The 21,728-nt window shown below is 39.6% G+C and overlaps 3 protein-coding genes across 3 annotated transcripts; 1 reads left to right on the top strand and 2 right to left on the bottom strand.

Moving 5' to 3' along the window:
* Positions 1-2,252: 2,252 nt before the first annotated feature.
* On the top strand, positions 2,253-4,880 carry june (JunE proto-oncogene, AP-1 transcription factor subunit). The gene has a single exon (XM_047570160.1). The coding sequence runs from the start codon at positions 2,253-2,255 to the stop codon at positions 3,273-3,275; it is 1,023 nt and encodes a 340-aa protein (XP_047426116.1). The 3' UTR covers positions 3,276-4,880.
* Positions 4,881-9,227: 4,347 nt separating this feature from the next.
* thap1 (THAP domain containing, apoptosis associated protein 1) lies at positions 9,228-14,956 on the bottom strand. The gene is made up of 3 exons (XM_047569030.1): positions 14,757-14,956; positions 12,570-12,762; positions 9,228-10,127 (listed from the first exon to the last, which is right to left on the bottom strand). Exons 1-3 carry the CDS (start codon positions 14,825-14,827, stop codon positions 9,738-9,740), a joined length of 654 nt encoding a protein of 217 aa, XP_047424986.1. The 5' UTR covers positions 14,828-14,956; the 3' UTR covers positions 9,228-9,737.
* Positions 14,957-16,629: 1,673 nt separating this feature from the next.
* Positions 16,630-20,907, bottom strand: ccdc82 (coiled-coil domain containing 82). The gene is made up of 3 exons (XM_047570167.1): positions 20,202-20,907; positions 19,520-20,055; positions 16,630-19,392 (listed from the first exon to the last, which is right to left on the bottom strand). The coding sequence occupies exons 2-3, from the start codon at positions 20,051-20,053 to the stop codon at positions 19,246-19,248; spliced, it is 681 nt and encodes a 226-aa protein (XP_047426123.1). The 5' UTR covers positions 20,054-20,055; positions 20,202-20,907; the 3' UTR covers positions 16,630-19,245.
* Between the last annotated feature and the right edge of the window lie 821 nt (positions 20,908-21,728).

Here is a 21,728-nt window from a genome sequence, read left to right as displayed (position 1 = left end):
AACCCCTAGTGTGTACACATATCGGAGTAACAACACTTGTTCTGGAGTGGTTTTCTAAGGAACACCCTGGACAGGTCTCCAGCCTTAAAAAAAATTTTTTTTTCTTTTTTCTTTTTGTAACCACACCTCAATTTATTTATTTTATTTATTTATTTGTCATACCATATCTGCTGTTATACAGTTTTTGTTTTTTTGTTTTTTGTTTACATATTGGTCTTGATATTATTTTCCACAATCCATCTCTCTTCTGTTACTGGCAGCAGGCCTGCCATTGTACATAATATGCTGTTTGTTTGTTTGTTTGTTTTTTGCCCACTTTTGCAATTTTTATTCTTTTGTTATCTTATTCTCTTGCTCTTATTTTATATACTTCTCTTCGCCCTCCTAATTGCCCTTTGGGGATGAATAAAGTTTTGTCTAATTCTGATTCTATCGCAGGGCTAAAACAGAGACAAACAACCATTCGCACACTCACGCACACACACACACCCAGCTGGAACCCATGCAGACATAGGGAGAACATGCAAACTCCACCCAGAAAGGCCCAAGCTGGACTCGAACCCGGACCTTCTCTGCAATTGTTTAAATTAGCTCATAAAGACCAAAAGAAGAGAAGGAGTCCAAATAGAGAACTAAGATGGTACAGCACAGGTGCTCTGTTTTGTCAGCCTACCTACAGCCTATTCGATCCATACAAATTTCTTAAGTAGTGTGCATACAATATGCTAATGCAGGTGTAAACATTATAAGATTTTATACATCAGAATATTAAATATAAAATATATAATAATAACATATAAAATTTACTTAGCAAATGCAGACAGCCTCTGACCACATATTCTTGGATAGTGCAGTGGATAGTGACATTTGATACCACATAAGAAATTGGGGTTCAAGTGACAGCAAGGGTCTTTAGGCTCAAAATATTTTATAGTTCTTTTTTTTTTTTTTTTTTTTTTTTTTTCATAGTTTCAGTAATTGAAGAGCAGCTAAAGCTACATAATTAAAGTTAGTTTTTGTTAATATTTTCTAGAAGTTGCATTTTTTTATTTTACATATTTTGCATGAAAACACCAACTGTGTCTGTTAAAAATGTCTATTATAGTGAAATGTTGTGACTGTCATGTCATCCTTATGATTAGAAGAAGTGACTGAATAGAACAACATTTGTCAGCTAATTGGGGGTAAAAGGGAATAGTTCCCTTTTCAAGCAATCATCAGACTTTATTTGTAAAGGACTTTTCATACAAAAGTACACACAGACACACAACTTAAAAATTCAAAATTCAAAAACTCATAAATATACAAAATACTCATTATAAGAGGAACTTGAACTGTGGAAATGCTATTGTAGGTAAGGAAAGACCATATATATATCTATATGTATATATATATATATATAGTGTTCGTGTGGGTTGTCTCCAGGGACTCCGGCTTCCTCTCACCTCCAAGGACATGCTCGTTAGGCTAATTGGTGCCTCTAAATTGACCCTAGATGTGCATGTGAGTGCGAATGGTTGTATGTCTCTGTGTTAGCCCTGTGATAGGCTGGCGACTTGTCCAGGGTGTACCCCGCCTCTCACCCAATGCCAGCTGGGATAGGCTCCAGCAACCCCCTTGACCGTAGTGCAGGATTAAGCTGTACAGAAAAGGATGTATATGTATATGTAGATGGCTGACATGATATATATATATATATATATATATATATATATATATATATATATATATATATAGGAACAATTTCTTCTAGCAAGGCTATAGTGCAGGCTGACGTGATATGTATATATATAGGAACAATTTCTTCTAGCAAGGCTATAGTTCATACCCCCCCCCGAGTTACTGCCTGATTAACTATAAGTAAATAATTCAAGAAAAACATTCTTAATTAAGACTTATTAAGACATGCAAGAAAAATCTTGATCATGTAAGTAGTTTTTGAATTTTGTTTATAGATGATACATTGAGCTTATTTTCTAATTACAGCTAGATATTTCCATGGCTGGATATTTCTACAGATTCTTTCTTTCTTTCTTTCTTTCTTTCTTTCTTTCTTTCTTTCTTTCTTTCTTTCTTTCTTTCTTTCTTTCTTTCTTTCTTTCTTTCTTTCTTTCTTTCTTTCCTTGACTATATGTCCTGCATTCATCCTCTAGCCACAGACATCAGTGGAACATTTCAATCCTCTTTGATATCCAGGTTAATCTGATTATGAAGATTTTCTCTGAGGCAGCTCTTTGTCAGGGACTTCCAAAATGGAAACTCCTTTCTACCATGACGATGTCTCTGCTGTCCCTGGATTCAGCCATATTGTGGAGTATGAGCGTTATCCAGGAAACAAAATGCTGATGAGTAAGACGGCTATGTCAGTGGCAGGCAATCATCCCATCTTCCCCAGCGGTGGTGGTGGTGATGCAACAGGAGGGAGGGGCGGGAACAACATCAGCCGGGGGGTTGCTAGCACTACCTCCCTAATGACATCAGGGACCCCTGCAGACATGAACCTGCTAAAGCTGGAATCCCCTGACCTGGAGCATCTGATAATCCAGTCCAGTCCGGGATTGATAACCACAAACCCGATGTCCAATTCAACCAACCCATTCAACTACCGTGGCCCGGCCACCAACGAGCAAGAGGGATTTGCAGACGGCTTTGTCAAAGCGCTGGCAGACCTTCACAAACAGAATCAACTGGTGGGAGGTAGGGCCATATCCCCATCATCCTCCTCCACAGTCTCCCTACAGACATGCTACCAGAGAAACCTTGTGTCTAGTGGAGATATGCCTGTCTACACCAACCTTAGCAGCTACAATCCGGGCCAAATTCCATACAGTGTATACAGTGGGGGCTCAGGCCAGGGGAGTGGAGGCGCCCCTCAGGTCAACCCTCGAGGCCTGGATGCCCCTCAAACCGTCCCTGAGGTTCCTCACCCACCAGGCAATCCAATCTCCCCACCATCTCTCTCCCCAATTGATCTGGAGATACAGGAGCAAATCAAAGCGGAACGGAAGAAATTACGCAATCGCATTGCTGCATCCAAATGCCGCAAGCGGAAGCTGGAGCGTATCTCACGGCTGGAGGAGAGGGTGAAAGCCCTCAAGAGCCAGAATTTGGATCTGGCCTCCATTGCTGCCATGCTACGGAAGGAGGTCACCCAGCTCAAACAGAAGGTCATGAGTCATGCCACCAATGGATGCCAGATTGCCATCGGCTCTGCAGCTGCCAGTAATTCTGGGGGTGCAGTAGTAGACACCAGCAGCAAGGACTCCAGCTACTGAGGGGAGGGGGGTGAGACACCATGAGACGACAGCATGAGAACAAGGCTAAAATAATAAACTGCAGGGCTATGGGTTCACTTTTAGGATTTTGCTATTTTGTTCACGCTCTTGGTCAGGGTAAACAAAGAGCAAGCGGCTTGGTGTCAACAATATCTCAAAAGAGCCTCGAAGACATAAGAGACAAGCGGAGGGATAATCCCTAGACATGGATGCGGTCGAAACTTGGATGATTGGTAATCTTGACAGTGAATTTAATCTGAAGACATTACAAGATTTGAGACCCCCCAAAAAGTACTTAGTTACAGAGTGAGCACAATTTTTCTTATAATTTATTTCTTTTGTGATCTAATTTCTGATCTTTCGCTTTTTCATTCACTAATGTGTGCTAATGCAGCATAAGCGCTAATACTCTGTAAAACATCTAAGACCACTTTGATTACTGTGATCTTTCTGATTATAATATCATGGCTGTCACGATAATGCAGTCATGCTGTGAAAATAGCTGTTTTCACTGTGATGTTATTGTAGCAGTAGATGTGGCAGATAGGCTGTAAATATTAATATTTCATAATTTTACACTGATTGCTGACTGTTGTTTTGTTTTGTTTTTTTGATTTTTCTTGTCATAGCTGTTGGTAGTAATGGGATGGTAGTATGGTAGTAATAGACTTGGGTAAGTTAAAAACTTTTCAAAAATGCAGAAACTATCATGACTGTCATGCACATTATTAAAGCATATTTGATTGCATTTAGATTGCAAAGTAAATAATAATAATTTCCCTTAGGAAGAAAACACTGTCTAGATTCACATTCTGATTAATAAATTGGTAAATTGTTATATTTAGTGAAAAAATTGTATGGTGTAATATGCAAACCTGTGTTATGGTTTATACCATGTGTTAATTACAATGTTTTAGCAGGATAATCTAATCACTGAAAGCTATTCAGTGGTTCAGTTCTGTGGGCTGTATACATTTATCATGAGCTTGGAGAGTCTGCAGTAACTGAAGGTGAGTGGGTTCATGTGGTTCTTGAAGATGTTCCTGAGACCCTCATAGCAGTTCCTGGGGTCTTGGGATGTTTTCTTAAATCACTGAGAGGCTTCTGGAGTCTTCTGAAAGAGCCAGTACTGAGCCACCAATAGATCATGGAGAGATTTATTTTAAAGACTACTTTTGCTTCAACCTCGCAATAACATTTAATTTTCTCTGACCCATTCGAAATGATGTATTATGATACGTGTATATCTCTGCTTGTAGTGACACAATGACAGTCAGTGCTCCTCTTAGTTGTGGGTCCTTAGGCACAACTCTATACTTTGACTGCACCATTTCAGTCAGAATGAAAACTAGAGGAGATACACTAAAGGTATCATGTAAAGTGGCACATCATCTGTCCTCTGTTTTATCAGCATAGTACATCAGGGGCATTCTGAAGGTCTTGAGTACATTTTTTATCTTATAAAATCTGCATATTGCTGTATATTGTGTATTGTTTGTTAATAACCTGTATTGTCTATAATTTGTCAGTGTGTTAACAGATTTGCCTAATAAAAGTGATTCTGACGATTGAGGATTATATAAAGGGCACGAGAATGTTGTTAAGAATTACGGTTTAGATTGACTGAGTGAGAATACAACTTTATCGTGTGTAATTGTTGAATGCACACTTACTTGTGGATTTTCATACCTGAGCGCTATGTGTGAATGTACATGAGATTAATAATGTAAAAGATGACAAAGTCTGCCTTTTTTATTTTCATAAAATGGCACACTCACTAAGAAATCCTGTTTTTGTATGGAGTGTACCGACTGACATTGTCTCACACCCCAGCCATGAGGCCGCTTTGCATCGACTTTACTGTCCAGTCAATGTGGGTTACAATGCTAGTTTGCAAAATGCAGCCAGCTCTAAGAAAAGACATGTAATGGTTAATAAAAATACAAATGAGATTTTCTCTGAGAAACAACACCAAAATAATAATAATAATAATAATAAATTAAATGGCAGAGGAATAAAGCAAAGGCTTCGTTTGCAGTTATGGGTTGGTTAACTCCAATAATAATAATAATAATATAATAACTCCACAATGATTCCATGTTTGCACTAAAGTATAAAATTTAATATTATTAATCTACTTAAATGTATGTGTATGTATGTATGCAAGTGTATATTTACAGCACTGTTGTAGTAATTTTGTTTACATACAAGTAATAACATATTCACCACTGGCATCTTATCTCTTTTTAAATTTGTATTTGGGATTCAGGAGATTAACATGTCACAATAAGTGATTACACAATAAGTCTTACTTTTTTGAACAACTCAACTTACCCCATTAAATGCTGTTTTTCTGAAAATATAAATATACTCCATTTTTACAGGATAAAGTTCTGTTTTCCTGAAGATATATCTATTTATATAATATTTCTTTTTTTTTTTTAGAAAACAAAAGATTCCTTGCCTAAGGCATGGCATGGTGTACAGATGCGATAGTATACTGGAGACCTGCTGTTCATGGAAGGATGAACTGAACAGACAATATCTTGTCTTTTTTGTTCAATCAAGTTTTATTTTACTTTGGGCTTTAGACAAAGAGAAATACTCCATTCTTGAAATGCCATAGATGGTATTGTTATTAGTTTGTCAACTTTACACAGGCACCTAAGGACTCCGCGGTTATTCAGACAGAAACAGCTCTCTGATCTACTGGACATTGTAATATTTATCCAGCATCAGTTCACTCAATATAGCACGCTTCATGGACACAAGATGATGCATGGAAATACATTCAGACTGGCTACATGGCAAATCAAAAGACAATCATGGTGGTATGACTATGTGTGATGCACAAAGTAGTGATCCAAAGGTCATCGCTGGATACTTTATCAAAGAAGAGTCATCATGGACTGGGACTGTGACCTCAGTTCAGATGTTCTTGAGACATGATCACATGAACATATTTTCAAAATGATGCTGACTCATGTGTATGGCTCCAGTAATCATAACCAATTAGTTGAGCACTGGTGGGGATTTTTAAGGATGCAACATGCGCAGCCCATGAATGTCTTTCAGGATTTAAATGAGTCTGGCTTCTTGTGACTTCCTCCACAAAAGGAGTAGTAGTGGTAAGACATTTGAAAGTGTTTGTTTTTGTGATGTAGTAGCTGAAATTTGTAATATATTAGGCTTGTTTAACTCAGCTTAATTGCTGGTGAACAGTTTTTGTGAACAGGAGGGCAGCGTTTAAATCTGAAACATGACAATATCACAAGACTGACCATTGTCGTCAGAACAACTGATGATCCTCCAGACTGTCCTACTGATATATTCTACTTCTGCTATGAATTGCACGAAAGTTACTATCACTGCTTGGCCAGAGGTACCTTCTAGTGGCCAAAATGATTATTACTGTACAAAACTTTTTTTTTCTTTTTAGTTTTAATGCAATTTGTATTAAAAAATGCCATTTGTAATAAGGATGGTCAGTTTGACCAAATATGTTTTAGTCGATAACAATGTATATCCTCACATGCAGCTGCAGGTAGCATTTCACAAATTTTCTCATGCTTGTGTTTTTGTCACAGACACAGAATTTGTCCATGCAGAAATGCTGTGGCACCAGCAGCATGTCTGGAGATGATGTACACCAACCCCAACTATTTGGTTGTGAGGGAGTACCTTAAAGAGATATCCCAACAGAAGATGCAGGCCTGAAAACAACCTTCATACACCCACTTCTCCATGGGACGCCATGGTGAAAGACTGTGCTTGAGTCCATTAGTGCAGGCCACTCCTGGGTGAGTGGGGTCTTTGTGGGGAGACGTCCTCAACCTTCAAAAATCAATGATGATTTCTTTAGTCTTTCTGGTATTGAGGTGGTTGTCACTGCACCTTTGCCTCCGTTGACCAGTCCCACGATGGTTGTGTCATCAGCAATTTTGATGACCAAGATGGCCCCGCAAGGGCCACCTCAGTACTGTGCTCTCTGGTACTTGTTGCTCCTTGACTGCACTGAGAATCTTCAAACAGGATGTGTGTCAGCTCTTTCAAAGACAGAGGATCAGGAAGGCTACAGGACCTGATGGAGCGTCTCCCTCCTGCCTGAAAGTCTGCGCTAACCAGCTGGCTCCCGTCTTCACTCAGATCTTCAACAGCTCCCTGGTGTTGTGTGAGGTTCCCTCACGCTCTACCATCATCTCAGTCCAAGAAGTCCCCTGTCACAGAATTAAATGACTACAGACCAGTGGCTCTGACATCTGTGGTCATGAAATTCTTTGAATGACTGGTGTTGGCCCACCTGAAGGACATCACTGACATCACTCATGTGGTCAACTTGACTCTGCACTACATCCTGCACCACCTGGACTCTGCAGGGTCCTACGCATGGGTTTTGTTTGTGGACTTCAGCTCAGCGTTCAACATCGTCCATCTCCACCATAAACTGTCCCAGCTCACTGTGCCCCTAATCGACCTGGATGTCAGTGCATCACCAGCTTCCTGACTGACAGGAGGCAGCAGGTGAGACTGGGAAGTTTAAAACCCACCCCCGGACTCTCAGCACTGGCGCCTTCCAGCGGTGTGTTCTCTCTCCACTGCTCTCCTCCCTTTACACGAATGACTACACCTCTGGGGACCCTTCTGTGAAACTCTTGCAGTTTGCAGATGACACCACCGTCATTGGACTCATTCAGGATGGGGACGAGTCTGCATACAGAGGGGAAGTGGATCAGCTGGTTCTCTGGTGCAGTCAGGAGCACCTGGAACTAAACCCGCTGAAGACTGCGGAGATGACTGTGGACTTCAGGAAGAGACCCCCATCCAACCCTCCTCTTACCATCCTTAGGAACGCTCCTACCGTGGTTTCATTCAGGTTCTTAGTGTCCACAGTCTCACAGGACCTAAAAGGACCTCCCACATTGACTCTATTCAGAAGAAGGCCCAGCAGAGATTGTACTTCCTGCGTCAGCTCAGGAAGTTCAACCTGCCCCAGGAGCTGCTGATCATCTTCTACTCTGTGATAATCCAGTCTGTCCTTACTGCATCCATCACAGTCTGGTTTGGATCAGCCACCAGACAGGACAGGGACAGACTGCAGACGACAATCAGGTCTGCAGAGAAGATTATTGGAACTGACCATCCAGGACCTGGAGGATCCAGGGTGAGGAAGCGGGTAAAATCTCCAGTGACCCTTCACACCCTGGACACTATCTGTTCAGTCTCCTCCCCTCAGGCCAGTGTTACAGAGCACTGTACACCAAAAACACCCGGTATAAAAACTTTCTTCCCCGGGCTGTAGCTCTGACAAACTCTGAGCAGTCACAGAGCATATGGCCATTCTCAATAACTCTCATTACATGTATACAGTATATTACTGTTCAAGTTCATTTTACATATCTGCTTCTGTTACTATTTTATTCTGAAAGTCTTATTTGTGTTGTACAGTTTTTTCTATTTTTCGTACGTTTTTATTTTCATGCTTACTTAAGTGTTATTTTTCTTGTACCACTGAGCAAAGTGACTGGAGACATATTACTTGTATGTGCACACATACCTGGCCAATAAATCTAATTGTGATTCTGATTAATTATTAGCTGTATTTACTGCTAGGTCAAATGGAGCTGGTCACTTGTTCTAGTGTTTGAAAGTCCTTTCATTTTGGCAAATATTCACTCAGTGCATTTTTGACATTTAACATCTGTAGCATTTCTCCATTTGGGTTGCATTGGTCTTTTGAGGATGCTCCAAATTAGGACTATTGTGGCTTGATGAGACATACCATTGTTACACTCAACTATCTAGTGTTGAATAAGCATATCTCAGCATGCATTTCACCTTGTTAAGAAAAAAACAGCTCGGTAAAGCAGTACAATATTGTTTCACAGTCCACAAATATGTACTGCTTGCCTTCCTGTAGGACAAAGCATCTTAATTAAAACAAAAAGAACATGATCGCAGTGATGACAGTTTATTGCACATAAGCAGCTGTTTCAAGGATTCTGAATGAATAAAAACATGCAGTCTTGTACACACACACCACACACGTTTTATCTGTTTATGTAATGAAAAACTGAGAAAGGCAAGCATTAAAGACAAAGGTATTCATGAACAAACTGTTAAATCCCCAATATGACATTTTTTTTTCTTTTTAGAAAGATTCAAGTTATAATTTTCCCAGCAGTTTTGATTTCAAAATAAATTTCACTTCAGCCAAAACAACCAAACAACAACAACAACAAAAAAAAAATAATTAAGAAATAACAAAAATCTGTTCATCTGTACATTTGCTGTAACAACCAAATTAGATACAACTAATACTGACCTGGAATCCATTTACATTCTGGAAAAAGGGTAATTCTCATGGGTTTGCTGTGTAAATAAAGAAATTCTCAACAGTCTGGGTGGCTTGCATGGATTAAATCAGCTGTACAATTTGACCAAATTGTCTTATTCTCCTCCTAGTCACTCCATGCCTTTGAGTGTGTGATAGATGTGTTTGGGTAAAATCACATATCCCTCACCAAATGCTGGTGCCCGCTCACAGCTAGTCCTGGGCGGCTTGGAATCAAACTTCATTCTTTTGAGCTGTCTCTCTTGTCTCCGACACTTTTGTTGCGTTGTTTTCAGCTTCTTCCTCAGACGCTCTAGCTGGTTCTCTAGCTGCTCAATACGCCTCTTCTGTTGTGCCGAGTCCTCTGCTGTGTAGTTATGGTCACAAGAGACTGCAGTTGTGTCACCACTGGTACTGGGAAGGCTGCTCTCAGGCTCTTCTTCCAAAATTGGTTCAGAGGTCAGAGGGAGAGAGAGTGGGAAGTCAATCTCTGGGGGAAAGGGATCCTCCATGGACTCTGACTGTTTAAAAACACACAAGAGTTCCTAAGGTAAATACAGTGCAGCTCAAAAGTATTTGCATCCCTCAGAATTTTTGACATTTCTGCATAAAAATCCCCCCCCCCCCCCATCAGTGGATTTTCACACAATTTCTGAAAGTACACAGAAACAACCAAATATTATTCGTGTGAATATGTTTATTCAGGAGAATGAGCCAAAGTTACATATTCTACAGTATACTTCAAATTAATTTCAAGACCTTATTAAAGCTGTTCAGGTGTATTTCAACTCAATGTGAATAAACTCAGGTGTCAACTTTCACACTGATCTTCACTGATTTTGTGGAAGGAGGACCAGCAGATTTTTTTCAGAAAAAGTTGTTGCTCATCAGGTTAGAAAAAGTTTGAAATCCAAAAATCCTCTCATTTCTCTCTAAATTTCATGAATCCACCATCAGGGGAACACTGAACAATCCTGATGTACATGGCAATGGTAAAGTGGTAAAGACAAAGGGGGGTGTTAATGTCGTTGTTTGGGCCTGTTTCGCTGTATCTGGGCCAAGATTTTATATATACAGCGGGTAGAAGGAGTATTGAACACGTCACAATTTTTCATAGTAAACATATTTCTAAAGGTGCTATTGACATGAAATTTTCACCAGGTGTTGGTAATAACCCAAGTAATCCATACATAGAAAGAAACCAAAACAAATAAGTTTAGAAATTAAGTTATGTGTGATACAGGGAAAAAGTATTGAACATGCTTACTGATATTTAATACTTTGTACAAAAGCCTTTGTTGGTAATGAAGCTTCAAGACGCCTCCTGTATGGAGAAACTTGCGGCATGCATTGCTCAGGTGTGATTTTGGTCCATTCTTCCACACAGTCTTTAAATCTTGAAGGTTTCATGGGCCTCTTAGTTCTTTCCATAGATTTTCCAATTGGATTCAAGTCAGGTGATTGGCTGGGCCGTTCTAGCAGCTTTATTTTCTTCCTCTGAAGCCAATTGAGAGTTTCCTTGGCTCTGTGTTTGAGATCATTGTCTTGCTGAAATCTCCAGCCTCGTTTCATCTTCATCATTCTGGTACATGGCAGCAGATTTTTCTCAAGAATGTCCCGGTACATTTTTTCCATTCATCCTCTGTTCAATTACATGAAGTTTGCCAGCACCATATGCAGAAAAACAGCCCTACACCATGATGTTCCCACCTCCAAACTTCACTGTTGGTTTGGTGTTTTTGGGGTGATGTGCAGCACATTTTATCCTCCAAACATGGTGTGTGTTATGGCATTCAAAGAGTTCAGTTTTGCTCTCATCTGACCAGACTATGTTCTCCCAGTATTTTACAGGCTTGTCCAAATGTTGTGCAGCAAACTTTAAACAAGCTTCAATATGCTTTTTCTTCAGAAATGTAGTCTTGCATGGTGAGCGTGCATACAGGCCATGGCTGTTGAGTGCATTGCTTATTGTTTTCTTTGGAACAATTGTACCCGTTAATTCCAGGTTCTTCTGAAGCTCTCCACTAGTAGTCTTTGGCTCTTGGACAACTCTTCTGATAATCATTTTCACTCTGTCAGAAGTCTTGCGAGGAGCATCTGGTTGTGGTCGGTTTATGGTCAAATGACATTCTTTTCAATTCCTGATTATGGCCCCAACAGTGGACCTTCAGAAGTTTAGAAATCCTTCTGTAACCAAAGAGATCAGAATGTTTTGCTACAATAAGGTTGTGAAGGTCTTGAGAGAGTTCTTTGCTTTTACCCATCATGAGATGTTCCTTGTGTGAGACCTTGGTAATGACACATCTTTTTATTGGCCATCAGTTTGGACTGAACCAGCTGATATTCATTTGCACTGACAAGGGGCAGGATGGCTTTCTGATCACTGATAGATTTCAGCTGGTGTCTTGGCTTTCCATGTCTTTTTCCATCTCCCTTTCTGTGTGTGTTCAATACTTTTTCCCTGTGTCATTTCACATTATAACACATAACTTAATTCCTGAACTTATTTATTTTGGTTTCTTTCTATTCAACACATGTCAATAGCACCTTTAGAAATATGTTTACTATGAAAAATTGTGTTCAATACTTATTCTACCCGCTGCATATAAAATCTTTTAGGACATCTGTCACTAAGCTGAATCTCTTTTTGTTATATCTGCAATATTTTCTCACACTTGCAGTGTATACTAATCGAACTTGACCACCACACACTGTTTCTGACTGTCAAAAAAATAAAAAAAATACTGTAAGAGAAACCTTGTGACTAGCGGCTCCCTATAAACTAAACCTTAACACTATATTATTTTATCCTTCATCTGAATTATGTTAACTGAATTACAGGGAGACTAAATATACATTATATCACAGATAAAAATATACAAAAAAATGTATGGCAGCGCATTACTAGTAACACATAAATGAGATTTTGTCTGTGATGGTATGTGAACTCCAAGCAGCTGCACCTTAATGTTGAGGTTGAAGGTGAAGAGCGAGGGCACAGCGTTCTCCTTCAGCACTCGGTTGTTGCACTCCCTCTTGAAACAGTCTTTGGTGAAGTGCTGTGAGCAGATATTGCTGTACTTTGTTGGTTTAAAGTTGTTCCTCCTCATTGCAGCTACCCATTTTCCACAAATATCTGGACGTGCCAGAGGGAATCTTGAAAAAATAAATCAACAATAATAAGTTACAAATCTATTTTTAATCAGCTTAGGAATAGAATTTATTTATTTATTTACTTAACATTTTTTGTGTATATAAATTTACATAACAATGTACCATTAGACATTGTACCAAGTAGAGTGAAGTTTGATTTAACTCATGCTACATAGCCTTTGATTTTGCTTAAACGTAATTTGCAGCCCTGGATATTAAAATTGTGTAAACACCCACAGACATCCCACAGGAATATTCCTTTTTTGAAATTTAAATATCAGATAATATTTAAGTATGATACATTTATGCATTTCTACTTCACTCCACATGGTTAATTTGCACACGTTGCACACGATAGTACATAACTCGCTCAGCTCAGTCATTTTATTTGGTATTTTATTTCAGTTTAACATGATCCATTTATTTTTATGTCTAACGTATTATATAGAGTAAAGCTACTTCTGACAGTGAGCTCCTGGCTTTTCTTCACAAGAGATTAGTCCATAATTTAAACTGAATATTTCTACACCTTCTGTTACATAACTATCACAATCTGAAATCTTAAAATACAGTTGTTCCTACATGTTCCTGTACATTAATCTTACAACAATTGCTTGTGTCATTGTCATTTTTGATTTTGCAGGAACATTAATACATATGTCCACAGTGCTGGGTGTGTGTCAGATTCTCTCCTTTAAACTTAAAAAATACCTGCAACAAATGCGTCTTTTTAATTCAGATTGATGAGTGAATCACCTAAGCATTCATAACACAGGATCAGGTGGGCTGTGAGGGTAAATGTTCTGTGACCCTGGAATCCAGGTGAGATGGGAGATGTAGTGAGGCAAGATAGAAATGTTCAGTAAGTGAGGCTTTAACGTCACCAATTAAATTGGTATATTGACTACTTAAATCTGTGAATTTGCATGCATGAAATAAATCAACAGGAATAGTAAGTCAGTTCAGAAGGGCCTAATTAATGTTTCTAGGAATGTATCCTCTGAGTGAATAACTACTTGTAGCACTGCACACTACCACACCAGTGGCACTCCTGTAGTAACGTTGTGGTAACTAAAGATGACGCATGCTTTTTAGGCATGTTTTTGGAGAGTATTCTCAAGTGTTTGGTTCTCAATAAAGAAAAAAATAAACTAATATGAGCATCTCTAACAAGTGTTGCTCCAGCAAGTATTCCATGTGTGAACAGTCTCACCTCACCCGAGATGTTCTCATCAAACTTTACTATTACTAATATTACTAATGACACTAATTGTGTCAAGACTGATGTCAACTGATGTCTGGCTTGAAAGCACCAGGTGACTGTTTAGCAAAACTGTGACATATTTAATGTGGCATTCATTTTTTCACACATGAGTTGTAGAAATAATTTAGACTAAAGCTACGAGTTCTGAATTTCCCAAATGAGTATCATAATAGTGATTGTACTTGAAAGAAAAAGAAGTTGAATGAACTTCATCTGAACAGATGTGAGAATTACAACGTGTCTGATATGATTTGAAGGCTGTCTTTTTAAAGGCCACCTCTGCAGTTGCCGACAGTTAAAAACAAAAGCAGCTTTTAAAGCTGTATAACGTATCAATTTACAATCCCCAGATATACAAGCGAGGCAAAAGAGCGTAGAAAATGTGCGGAACAAGTGGCATCGCCACAGCAGCCCAGACGTAGGTCCCTCCACTGGCTTACTTTGAAGGAGAAGCGCCTGGGGTAAACTGGGTGACAGCCACCGTAAGACTTTTAATCTACCAGAACTGGTTGATTATTTGTCTCCTAATTTTACTAGTGAAATATGTAGATACAAACATGTTAGATCTTTCATTAAGTTTACAGTAAACGACATCCAGTCAATGTTTAAATGGATAGAATAGTAAACGCAGGATGGTCAAATCCATGAATAAAAGGTGAAAAGAAAGTGCTTAACCACCATGTCTGGACAGCTTATTATACACAGCCCTCGTACACGCTTCAAATTAACTTACTTGTGGAAGGAAATGTCTTTGTCTTTGTGGTATCGGTTCTTACAACCGTACGCAGAGCAAGTCTGAACCATGATTGCTGCCCGGGAAACATTTACTGCCACCCGTTAAGGTACTCCTTGACACTGCGCTGGTGGTCTTCCTCATACTCCTCATAGGCTTCAGTGCCACTAACAATGATGGCGGATAAAACTGGCGGTGGAGCTTCTTCTTCCTCGTCTTCTTCTTGGATTATTGGTAATTTTGGCGCTACTTGGCGTTGTACTGCCCTCTACAGGATAATAATAATAATGATTACAACCATGCACTTTGGAGCTATGGGGCTCGAACCCTGTCTTTAATCTTTGCCATTGAAAAAATAATTTGGCATTGAAAAAGAATGTTTGGCATTGAAAAAATAATTGTCTGTGTTCTTACGATTTTTTTCAGTCTCACTTATTTTCAGTTTCATTTTATCTTATGCTTTATAAGGGCCAACTTGGTCTGCGGTAATAAGTGTAAATGTTAGCTAAACTAAGCTAGCACAGCAGTGTTGTACTTTGTCTGTCAAGCAGAAAGAGGACTACCACCACAATAATCAGTCTAGACTTAAAGTTAGACATATTTTAATGATCCATGAGGAAAATGACTTGGTCACAGTAGCTTAGTTGAAAATAACACTCTTAAAAACCACAAACAAAAACAGTGTCCAAGGTGATGGGGTTGTTTGATCAGTTGCATAGCAACAGTGGCACAGATCGTGTCACATGGTGTTCCCTTGTTTGCTGGAGGAGTGATATAAATACCAACGGAGGGTGTCCGCCCATAGAGTCCCGAAGCCGGGCAAAGACATACTGTGGTCCATATGAACTGTATGAACCCAGGTCTCCAAAGCACCTCCTGCTTTGAGAGCTGCGTGCCTTAAGTTCACCGAATCTCCTCTTCTCCATGGATGCAGAGCAGCTTATGGATCTCACGGTCTTGCCAGTATGCTGCCCTGATCAATAAAAAAATGTACCATATCGCTATACAACTGTATATAAACACAGCCGTGCGTACGCAGTTCACATCAAGCTTCCTTGGTGTGATTTCCCATAACATCACGTAGGGTTAATTCACCTACACACTTCCATTAATGATCATGTAACAACACATATGACTTGTTGGATTGAAAAAATAGATAAAAATTTCTGCCCTTCAGAGATCCGTCTCTTATGGGAGTAGACCAAAACTTTGCTCTGTGTTTGAAGTGCTCATAGCCCTGGAGCTTCTACAATGACACAGTCAGACAGGCCGTCCAGTGATAAAATCTGAATGTGACATCAACGTCATTGTGTAAATTAGTGGGTCGACACAGCATGACTGTTCAAATTGAAGGCAAACTGAACCGATAAAATCCTGCATCAATTGCCAGGTCATTCGACCCAGGTTGAAAACCCAGATTGACAGGGCTTTACTTTGGCTCCTCACAGATATGGAATATCTGCTGAGTTGAATAGACAAACAAACAAAAAAGAATAGATAAACAAATACAAAAGAATGGCACTTCTTTTCATTTGTTTGATTGGGTTCTCTTTTTCTATTTTCAGGACTTAAGTGAAAATCTGCTTTGAGTCATTTTTACACAGAAATGTAGACATTTTTTGGGGTGCAAATATTTTTAAGCGACACGATACATGTGGCAGAACAATCTGGAGAAAATGGACTTTTGCAAATACTATGGACCTTATGAGGAAATCTGTACGGCATACATATCTGTTGGATGTTAACATGTTCCCCTGAGCATCTCAGTTAAGATGTACAAGAGCCTCCGGTTTGCTAATCAAATTATTTAAATCAGACAATGAAAAACCCACCCAAAATCCAGACAATCCTGCAACAAGCTACTGCACCAGAATTATTATTATTTTTTTTTTAATGAATGCAGACTTCAGGCCATTCAGTCAGTGGTGTCATCACACACTACACACACACACAAAATAAACACTATTACAGTATAATTTCTTCAAAAAATAAATAAGTTGACGCATTGTTCTGAAAACATGATCATTTCCCCCTAGGTTGATTTGTTGGAGCTTATATGAACATGGCAATCACACAAACAAATCAATTGTGCTAAAACCGGTTTAAGAGTGTAGTCTCAGCCTGCCTGCAATCACTTTCAGAAGTATTTGTTAGCAGTGAAACACGCGTTGTTCATGAACCGATACAACTAGGTTGTTCTATGACTCCTGTGTCGGTCTTGTCCTTTGAAAGAGTCTGGCGACAACAGTGTGACTTCATAGCATATACATTAAAATGTTGTTTTCTATGCTTATCCTAAATGCATTACTGGATGCGTTGTTCATATTGGTACATGAACCACAGCAAAAAAATGCCACACTTTCTGACAAACCTCCTTTTCAGTTAGATAATTTCCTACATTCCAAATCTGACAACACTGTCTCAATTGCTTTATCCTGAATAAACATTTCTAGAGACAAGTTTGATACATTAGTAACAGTAACTTCAGTCAGGAATTCCATGAGAAGTGTTTTGTAAGTCTCCAAAAACATGTGGAGCCACAGAGGCTATTTTTCATTGAGTTCTTACCTGGAAAACATCACAAGTACACAATTACAACTCTGAGGAATTGAGCACCAGTAATTCATTGTAATAGTCCAAATACTGACACTGCTGTCTCGTTGTTTTGAGGTCAGAAAGTGGATTTTCTCTGGTGACATGCTTAATGCTTACACGTTTAGCTAGGAAACAGTGGCGGCCCATTTCATTTCTGACAAGTGTGCAACTAGGTCTCCAATTCAAGAATTACCAAATTTGATCTTGTTCCGACTGAAGCACTGCAATGTTTTGACATATACAATTCAATTATATTAATATGCATATTTACATGCATCGATGACACTGACAATTGTTGGCAGCCAAAGTTTAATCCTTTAAGATGCTATACAGCAGCCATCTTCAGTTGTTTGTGGTTCTCTCCTTTAGTTTTGTCTTCAGCAAATGAATCAGCTGACTGATTATTTCTAATTATTTCTACAAAGTGCATTTTGAAATGTTCTGTGAACCACACCTGCTCTTGTCTTGTAACTGACTAAGCCTCTGAAGAACATTCATCTTCTCTCCCTTCAAAAACTCCTGGGTAGCTATCACTACAGGTTTTGGGTCATTATCCTTGTACACTGTGAAGCATCATCAAACCAACTTTGCTTTGTTTAGCTGAATCCGAGCACCCAGCATATCCTCATCTATGTGTTAATGCCCCTGCTACTTCTGTGATGGATTAGTTTTGTTTTCGCAGCCAAAGAATGTGCTGTTTCACTTGCACAACTGACTGCTCGTTTAAACAAATAGTGTGAGTTTACATCAAGTATTTCTAAATGCAAATTCCACACATTTTACCTGTGATTGAGTAAGAAAGCAATATCCTACATCGGACCTTGAAACTGCTTTTTAAGTCAAATGTGATTGTGTAAAAACTTGCACCTATGCCTTTTCTCCAATTTGGATGTAAATATCAACACATGTAAGCACAAGTCTGCACTTGCGCTTACTGAGCCCACATTCATGATATAACTGTAACCCCAACAAACTCTGAAAGAGTAAAAATAACAAAAAAAAAAGAAAAAAAAAGGAAAATGTTTTAGTGTCCAAACATATAGTGACCTTATTGTACATATTAAATAAGCATCTACAGTTGTGGTATATTTGCAGGCCATTATGATAATTATGTGTGGTCTGCACTCAGGCAAATAATGAATTTTGCATTATTTAGACATTTTCAGGCATACAAATGTGGAAACCATGAATGGACTTTTTTTCATAACAATGACTGCTAGATTAATCAATAGTGACAATTCACACTGTTACATTCAGTACAACTTTCAAGCCCAAAAAGTTTTTGAAAACTTATTGAAAGTTGTGCGACATTGGTAGAAGCTCTAGAAAAATCCATCAAGTGGCCCTTGAATTAAAACGTCTTGACACATCACGGAATAGAAATTCCTCTTAACATTGTCCAAAAAAACAGAATAATCAATTTAAATTAAGAGTGTGGATGTGTTTAGTTTTGTCACTCAAATTGAGGTTATGCTCGCTATATCATACAATATTATATGCATCTACAAGTAGCTCTTCTAAGTGTTGATGTTAATTATTGACTGAAAGCTACAATGAGTAAAACGAACTTGAGACCAGATCAGCACAGCATGATTACTAAGATCATCATACAGCGTGACATAGCACCAGTCCCTCTTCGATCTTAAGCAGTATCACAAAATACATAATTTCAGGTAAAAGCGACTGTCCATATCCTCATGTTTTTTTGTTGCTTGTCACTACTGTCTGTTTCCGAGAAGATATAAGTAAGACAACCTTGTCCTTCCAAATTTAGTGCTGCTGGAGATAAAAGTGTACAAAGCAACAGTTTTGAGCCATTTTCATATGGAATAAACGCGTAGTTTGCCTTCAATCTCATGTTCACCATCACATCACAGACCAATTGCTTCCGTTTCTACACCTCCTCATCCTCGTCAGTGTTTTTAGTCTCTTTTCTTCTTCCTGTAGCCTCTTTCTTGCTGTCATCTACTTGTCCGTTTGTGTCTTCATCACCACCAGCTTCATCCTCAGCTTCTTTAGAGTCTTCATTCTGGTCCGTTCCCTGCAAATACAAATACAATTGGGAATCTGGAAAGGACCAATGCCATACAATGCGCCATTCACCTTAATTGATATTTTTTTTTTATCAATTTTATTAATCTGCGCGCGGTGAAGGTAGAGGGGTGTACCTGCACCAGGCGGCCCCTCCTGCGGCTCGGAACACGGGCCTTCATCCTCCGCGACAGCGCCAGCAGTTTGTTGTGTCTCTGCCTCCTTTTAACCTTCTCTGCCTCCTCTCTCCGCTTTTCCTCCGTGTGATCCGAGTCCGACTCGTCCTGCCTCTGCAGCCTGCTTCTCTTCCTAGGCCTTTTCGGGTGACTCCTCTTGTCATCTTTATCGTCCACCTCCCCTTTATCCTTCTGCTGTTCGTCCGTGCTGGACGACGAAGTGCTGTCTCCCAGAAACGATCGCTTTTTGCGGGTCACGGAGCGGCTGTCGTCGCTGGATGTCGCCCCGGACTCACTCCGGTCGTCCTGCTCGCTGGCCTCTGGGGAGCTCTGGAAGTCAGAATTGGATCCTGAGAAGGAGGAGGAGGAGGAGAACGAGCCCTCGTCACTGTCGTCCAGAATGGAAGCGGGCAGGCCGATCTGCCGCTTCTTCGACGCGTCCACCTTGGTTTTTCGCATCGACGCGAACATTTTCCGCTTGTACAAGCTCTCCATGTCTGTAAGTGGAATCGGAGGCCAGTGGCATTAACCGTAAATACAAAAAAACGACAATCGAGTAGCTACCTAAGCTTTAACGCCTGTGCGTCACAACGACAGCATGTTTTCTCTGCATTTAAACATACACCATGGCGCCTGAATTCACCTCCGAGAATTATTTTGTAGTCCGTTCGCGGTTAGGCTGCCAATTCAATGAGAAAGAAAGAACTCCGAAAGGAAGACCCTCCAGTGAAGACACATGTGCATTTTTACTTCTACTTCTTCCTTTTGACTTATTATTGTTGTCAATTCTTATTCTGGGTCTTTTTTCTTCTTCGTCTGTTTTGTTCTGTTTTTCTGATTTTTGGCAGTGTTGATTATCTTGGGCGTATTTCGCCCTCTACAGGATAGCATGATGTACAACGACGTTAGATCTTTGTACAGCGCAGACACGGCCCTTGTTTTAGACATATGAAGACTACTTGGATTAAATACACTTCATATGCGCAGTTCAAGAAACAAACCACTGCTTGCGCAAAATCAAAGCAAAACAAAATGAATGTAAGTTACACTGAATAGATACAATTATATAATAATGACATCATAGACAAATCAACAAATGCAACAAAAGTTGAGAACATAACTTTTCAGTTCCAGTGCCGCTTTATATTATTGTTTTTATCCAAAATGAATTCAATCCAGTTCAGTTCAATTCAATTTTATTTATATAGCACCAATAACAATACATATTGACACAAGACGCTTTACACAAAACGGCCTGCAATCTCCAGAACAAGCCTGAGGGCGACAGTGACAAGGAAAAACTCCCTTTTAACAGGAAGAAACCTTGAGCAGAACCCAGCTCATATGGAGGGACCCATCTGCCGAAGGCCAGCCAGGTAGAAACAGAGAAGATAGTGTAGTATATTATCTTCTTGTTTTTCTCTTCTGTCCCTTTCCTGTGTTTAGAGGCAGACTCAATAGAGAGAGAAGAAGAACAGGAGAAACAAGATAAACAAACTTCTGTCATAGATACATATATCAAGCTGAAGGAAACATGTAGGGTCTAGTAATATAACACATAGCTGATGATCTTATGTGGCAGTTTGTGAGTATAACAGGAATCTTGGGCAGGTTGGTGAATTGTTCATCTAGGTAGGAGTGGACAACTGGAGGAGGCCATTATGACTGGGACAGATGTAGTTTATGGAGCTCCACAGGTCGGATACACAGCACTCCAGACCATGAAGACTGGGCTGGTTGATGAGGCCATGACAGCAGATGTAGCTTAGAACTCCACAGGTCAGCTATTCATCACTCCAGACCAGAGACCCTCACAAGAAGATGTAGGGGGAGGGGAGCGGAGGGGAGAGAGTAAGACAGAGTGGTTAGTAATAGAAAATAAATTATAAGAGACAGAAAATAAATTATAAGATATTAGAGGACAGGAGCCAGAGAAGAGAGAGGAGAGGACATGCCCTCAGTGCATCGTCCCCCTGCAGCCGAGGCCTATAGCAGCATAACTAAGGGATGGTTAAGTCAGCCTTTACTATAAGCTTTGTAGAAAAAGGAAAAGGAAAGTCTGCCTCTCAAACCCAAACTGGGAGCTGGTTCCGCAAGAGAGGAGCCTGATAGCTGAAGGCTCTACCTCCCATTCTACTTTTAGAAACTCTAGGAACCACAAGTAGACCTG

This window comes from Mugil cephalus, chromosome 19, assembly GCF_022458985.1.
Source record: "Mugil cephalus isolate CIBA_MC_2020 chromosome 19, CIBA_Mcephalus_1.1, whole genome shotgun sequence".
Lineage (NCBI taxonomy): Eukaryota > Metazoa > Chordata > Actinopteri > Mugiliformes > Mugilidae > Mugil > Mugil cephalus.
This window is presented reverse-complemented; position numbering and strand designations above follow the sequence as displayed.